The 5966-nt window shown below is 50.2% G+C and overlaps 1 protein-coding gene across 2 annotated transcripts; it reads left to right on the top strand.

Annotated features, from left to right (window-relative positions):
* The first annotated feature begins 526 nt into the window (after positions 1 to 526).
* On the top strand, positions 527 to 4997 carry mych (myelocytomatosis oncogene homolog). Of its 2 annotated transcripts, XM_029150656.3 has the most exons (3): positions 527 to 752; positions 2139 to 2694; positions 3360 to 4997. In XM_029150656.3, exons 2-3 carry the CDS (start codon positions 2154 to 2156, stop codon positions 3929 to 3931), a joined length of 1113 nt encoding a protein of 370 aa, XP_029006489.1. In that variant the 5' UTR covers positions 527 to 752; positions 2139 to 2153; the 3' UTR covers positions 3932 to 4997. The 2 variants fall into 2 exon arrangements, with proteins under 2 accessions (XP_029006489.1, XP_055365130.1); XM_055509155.1 differs by lacking the exon at positions 527 to 752 and having other exon boundaries at positions 873 to 2694.
* Positions 4998 to 5966: the final 969 nt, after the last annotated feature.

Here is a 5966-nt window from a genome sequence, read left to right as displayed (position 1 = left end):
GCAAAATACCGAACCGTCTACTGGACCGGGCCATTGTGTGTCATAAATGCCCCAAAACCGCCCTCAATGCATCACATTACGCTCATTTTAGTGAAAACTGCATAGATAATAACGGCTATAAACGCGTTTAGGTCTGCCTTCGCTTCAGCCTGCGGCTCCGTGGCGAGGCGGTGAGACAGGCAGGCGGTGAGACAGCCGGCTTCTCACAATCCGTGCTCGGAGCCGACACGTGTTTCGTCTGTCCTAACTTTTTACCCGCCACCATTTTCCTGGAATCCCAGCCCGCACAGTATCGCTCCGCCAGGACAATATAGGCCCTCGTTCAAAGCGAAAATACCAGCAGTCGCGTTCGTCTCTGGTTTTTCCGCTCGGACTCGATCCAAACGGCACCGGACGGTGGTCAAAGCAACGGTGGGTTTGAACGCCGTTACTTATCGGGTGCCGTTTTGGACATTTTGGCGCGAGTTTTTCAGCGGAGGGACACGCGGTGCTTTTGCAGACTATATAAGGAGTCCAAGCCGCACGGCCACACCTATTCTGTCCGACCGTAGCGGAAGAGGAGGAATACGCAAAAGACGCACGCGCACACACACCATGCTGCCCTGCTCCAACTTTAACTTTACACGCAGAAAATCTAACTCAAACTCACAGTAACTGGTTTTTACACTTCTGCGTGGACGCTATTGGAATTCTTTGGACGTGTCCTGATTTTTTCTTCTTCGTTTTGAATTTCTCCTTAAGAACAGCTGAAGGTAAGACAGCTGCGTGGCTGCATTAAAACGTAACCCACGCAAACCGGCAGTGAGTGAACACGCGGGGGTTGCTTCTAAATTGTGGCTTATTTGTTGTGGGGTTTTTGCGTTTCGTGCGGCGAGTGACGTGGAGGGTGAAAGAATGCCGGTTTCACGTGGAGACCGGCGTCGCTCAACCCACGCGTGCTTTAAATGGCCCCGTGCGCAGGCTCAGCCTCGAGCTGCCGGACGGAGTTCGAGTTCGCTTTAATTTGGCGGATTTTCACATGGAAAACACGGAGTCGGCACTCGTTGTGTGCGATGATGCATTTCCATCGAATTGCGTTTTTTTTGAAGACCTGTTTTAACAATTGTCCTTCGATGCTCAGTCGTAAACGAAGTCCGGCGCGGTTTGCGCAGCCTGACTGCGGATAAAGACGCTCCGCGGCGTCTACGTTCAAAACGCCATTCACAAAACGCGCACGTTTTGAACGCCGTGTCCTGACGTGCAGTCACGCTGCGTCGGTGCGGATTCGCCGGTAGCGAAGAGTTGAAGGCGCGTGCTAATGCCGCAGACAGCGGCTGCGTGTCTGAGTCGCTACAACTGCGTGAACGGCAGTAGGCGCGTATTCGACTGCCTCGTCGCGGAGCAGACGGCGCTGTATTTGGGTTTCGCCCGAGGTTTCCAGGCTCGGATGGAGGAGAAAGGCAGCCTTTAACTCCGCTCTGCGCCGCACACTGCTGCTTTGTTCCCGTCAGACCTCCACGGGGAATATTATGGTCTGTCTGCATGGGTTTCGCCACTTTTCTCGTGAGCTGCACAGTGATTATTTTACCACTTTAATTGTGGGACTGCAGGATGTCCTGAGTGGGTTGTTTGTTCAGAGCCGAGGCTTTTAAATGTTAATTGCTCTGGCTTTTGTTCTGTGAGTTGGTCTTTATTAATCTCCTAAATAAATTGTCTCGATCCCCTGCGGCGTTGACTTGCGGTGGTTCTAAGAAACCGCCCAGTATTGTTTGTGTCAGCAGGAGCCGGGTTTCTTTCTGCAGGTTTTTGATTACGCTCGTGAATAGGAAAAATGTAAATCGTGGAGAGAGAGGGGATTTTACCCCGGTCTCTTCCAGCTGTTTCTGTGACGTCACGGCAGGCGGGGGTCTGGGCCGTGGGCCTCCTGGGGAGCCGCGGGGCGGGGCCTCGGTGATGTAAACACACATAAAAGGCGGCACGCTGCCGCTCGGGTCTCAGTCTGGAGGAACTGGTTTAGACTTTCACTACAACACGTGCTGCTGCGTGGTCGCGTCCCGTGGAACTTACAGCTGCTCGAAACGCACTACTTCTGGATTTAAGCTTTAAGAAGCACCGCTACCTCTGTTATTTATTGTTTTGTTTTTTTATTGTTCTCTCAGATTCAACCAGCAAACATGTTGCAAAGCTTCGCTCAGTCCCAGGACTGGTTTTGCACCGAGCCGCTGCTCTTTGACGACGAGTTCTGCCAGAGTCTGATGAAGGACCTCCAGTCTCTGCCGACGCCGCCGCAGTCGCCCCCCATGAAGACGGGCCTGGGCGGCACCAAGCCGCTGTCCAAGGAGGACCAGCTCAGCTACGTGTCCGACATCCTCCTGGAGGACCACGACATGCAGCTCAACTGGAACTGCGACTTCTTCCACCCCGACGCCGCCGAGAAGGGCGCCGAGCTGAGCCGGGCCGGCTCGCCGCTGGGGGACGGCGCCGAGGACTGCCTGTGGCGCTGCCTGGCGGCCGACAGGCTGGACGAGAAGCTGGTCTCCACCATGCTCGGCTCCAGCCCGTTGCTGTCGGAGATCGACACCAGCATCTTCGAGGAGATCGCCGGCTCCACGCTGGACTGCCAGAACCTGATGGACACGCAGGAACCCAGCGAGGCCACGTCGGACTACGGCTCAACTGGTGGAGAACTGTCCACGTATTCCTCCAGTGATTCTGGTGAGTCCAGAACTTAATGAAGTCCTTCGTCCCGTATGTTGTGGTAAATGCTGAGCGTTTTGTTATTGTACAGCTAATCGTGAACAGTGGGTTTCACTGGAGATCCGTAGATAATCCAAGTGTTCTCGTCTTATCTGGCGTTCGTTTATGACCCGAGGCGGTTGTAACGCACGGGCGGGTTCTGCCTTTGACGGATGTGGGTACGAGAGGGTTTAGAGGAGATCATTTATTGACTCGCTCGTGTTCGCTAACTGTTGAGGCTCTCTCTCTCTCGCCGTGATGACTCATTTAACATTCCTGCCGCCTTGGCTGCAAACCAAAGGGGAAGTGGTTCACTGGTATTTAATGAAAGTGTTACTCACTAGGAGAAATTTAAATTAGTTTAGTTCTTTTCGTGTATGAGTAAGTAGAAAAGTGTTTGGTTTTTTTACCTTATCTGTCTGTTGCTGTTGTGTTTACTCCAATGGATTTGTACTCATTAGTCAACAGTTTGTTGTTTACAGTAGAAGCAGACATTTGCATGATGTGAGATCCAACCCACATGTGTGTAGTGTACACAGCTATTTTCAGTGTCCCATTCATCATGTTGTCACTGATCAGATCAGATGACCGGAGGTCATGAGATGAGATAACGCCCCTAAACCTTTGCCTCTTTTCTCCGACAGAGGAGGAGATTGATGTGGTGACGGTGGTCCGCTGTCCCTCCCGCCCCTCCCCCCTGCCCTCATTGGACGACCTGTCCGCTCGTCAGCAGAAACGGGAAGAGGAGCAGCGAGCGCTTCAGCGCCACAACTTCGAGATCCAGCTGCAACACAACTACGCGGCGCCGTGTCCCGCTTCGCCGCCGCCGTCCAACAAGCGCACGAGGGGCGACGGCTCGGCGCGCTTCCACCACTCGTCGCGCAGCTCGTCTTCGTCGTCGTCATCGTCGTCGCGCTACAGCCACCACTCCTCCCGAAACTCCATGGAAACGGAGGACGAGGAGGAGCGGCGGCGGACTCACAACGTGATGGAGAGGCAGCGGCGCAACGAGCTGAAGAACTGCTTCATGCGCCTGCGCGACAACGTGCCAGAGCTGCTGTGCAACGACAAAGCGTCCAAGGTGGTGATCCTGAAGAAGGCCAGAGACTGCATCTACGGCCTGGAGAACGAGGGCCACCGGCTGCAGACCAAGAAGGAGCGGCTCCGGGCCAAACAGGAGGAGCTGAAGGCCCGGCTGCAGCGGCTGCGCAGCTAATGCAGCGGCTGCGCAGCTAATGCGGCGACCAGACTTTGTACAGAGACAGAGGGAGGGCTGGGTGTGAAGGACGGCGGGCGCACAAACGTTGGCATTTCACAGACTGTATGATGACTGTATGTCCACAAACACAACACACACTCATTGCCTCAGAGATGCTCATTCTCACGCCTTGACTGCTGACTGTTGAGTAGGATGTTCTGTTTTAAGTTGACACATGGATGGAGCGACCAGGTTTTATAGATTTATATATATATATTTTTTAGGATGGCTGGATGCACACTGATCGACAATAATCTTTTTGTAATTGTTTTGTGTCGTCTCGTTTGGGATCGTTTTCGTCAAAGATGCCAAATGGGGCCGTGGAATGAATGCATCAAAGTGCCTGTTAAGTTAAATAACTGGAAGCCACTGGAGCTCAGTAGTTAAATGAAACTTGAATGTTGCTTTCAGGGTGTCTCGTAGCCATACTGACCAGTGATCCCTCCACTCGCAGGTATTTATTGGTGGCTTTGAAGTTATTTGCTTTAACTGCGCCTCTGTCAAATGCAGCTAAACTCTAATTCCGACTCTACTTTATTTGTTGAGGAGAGTCCAGTGTGCGTTCAGCCTCGTTGTTGGCTGTTAATTGTAAGACTGTATTGACCGGGTTTGATGCTGGGCCTCGGTTCACGCTACCAACGGTTCCCTCGCTTCAACGCGTGCGTTTGCTTCCAATGCGAAGGCGTTTCAGTGGCTGCCGCATTAAATGTCAATCAGGTTCCTGAGGACAGAAAAGAGACGTAGCAAATCGGCCAAAGCTGAGAAGGTCTGTTAAAGGCGTTCTCGTCTGAAGCCGTGACAGTGTCCTGAAATAATATTTAATGGTTGTGGTTGGAGGAAGCTGCAGCGGCGGCGATACTGTGACGATGTTGCTCGTAGAGCAGCCATTTTTAGTCTGTTAGTAACTTTTTTTAATGAGGCGACTCTTAACCAGGGCGAATAGCTTGAAAACCAGGGACTGTTTCTACCAACCTTGTAGCTAGTATCAAATCCTCACGTTTTGCTTTGATTCTTTTTTTTTTTTTTAATAAAATCTGATCCACTTGTTACAGTAATGTGGCTGCTGACTTTGACAGACATTCCCCTCTCGTAAAGATGAGCAGCCTGCACCATTTTGTCTCCAGTTAAATGGTTTGATCCGATCTCATGGACAAATGACGCTAAAAACGTTTCCAAAGGACTAAAGTGCAGTTCAAGGCTTTACCTGTTCACCAGAGGCCTGTTGCTTCATATTGGGTGTTTAAAATGCCAATAATGGAGTTGAATGTCACTGTATTCTCATAATGTTCATGTAGTGTTTGAATGGTTTCAAATGTCTTACATGCATCCTGTAACTTCATTCCTCCTCCCGTCGGTGTGTAGGAAAAATGACCGTGTCTGTTTTGGCTTTTCTTGATAAAACCTGTTCTGCCTTGAAACGCCTTCTGTTCAAGACTCTTGTTTCCGTTGTCTGTCGCCGCCGGGTTCAACCTCATCATCCAACAGTTTACGCTTCCTGGATTTTCCTTCATTTTTCGTTGAGCTTTTTGTCACGAACTGCCTTCTGCAGTTCTCAGACAGGGATGATTCTTTCTTTTCTTGGCATGATCAAACCTACCTCCACTTGGCCGCAGTCTGGCCTGTAATGTGCGTTTTTGTGTTTGGTTGTTTTGGTTGTGCAGACTTTTAAACTGTGTACATATATTTTATGTAAATATATTTGTTCTTGTATCATAAATTATTTTAGTCATTTGTCTTTCATTTGAATTTTAAATATCCTTTATTCAAACAGCACTTTTTTTTCCAATGTTGACGTAATTAAAAAAAAAATCAATGGGATGTCTTTTTGGTTCATTACACAGACAACACTTAAGTGGCCTGATAATCAGTGGAAAAGGTAATTTTAAAACCAGTCATCCATTTTAATCCAGAACTTGGTCTTGGTCGGTTGGATCTTTTATGAATCAAGAAAAGTGATTAGCCTCACCTTTAATCAAGAACAAGCAGCCGTCTT

The sequence above is a fragment of the Betta splendens genome, chromosome 5 (genome assembly GCF_900634795.4).
Source record: "Betta splendens chromosome 5, fBetSpl5.4, whole genome shotgun sequence".
NCBI lineage: Eukaryota > Metazoa > Chordata > Actinopteri > Anabantiformes > Osphronemidae > Betta > Betta splendens.
The sequence above is the reverse complement of the archived record's forward strand: the minus strand, read 5'-3'. Positions and strand labels throughout refer to the sequence as shown.

Excerpts from the sequence above, each read along its gene's own strand:
- mych (XM_029150656.3), top strand. The coding sequence starts at position 2,154 with ATGTTGCAAAGCTTCGCTCAGTCCCAGGACTGGTTTTGCACCGAGCCG. Across the intron at positions 2,695-3,359 it reads GTATTCCTCCAGTGATTCTG|AGGAGGAGATTGATGTGGTG; the intron begins GTGAGTCCAGAA and ends TTTCTCCGACAG.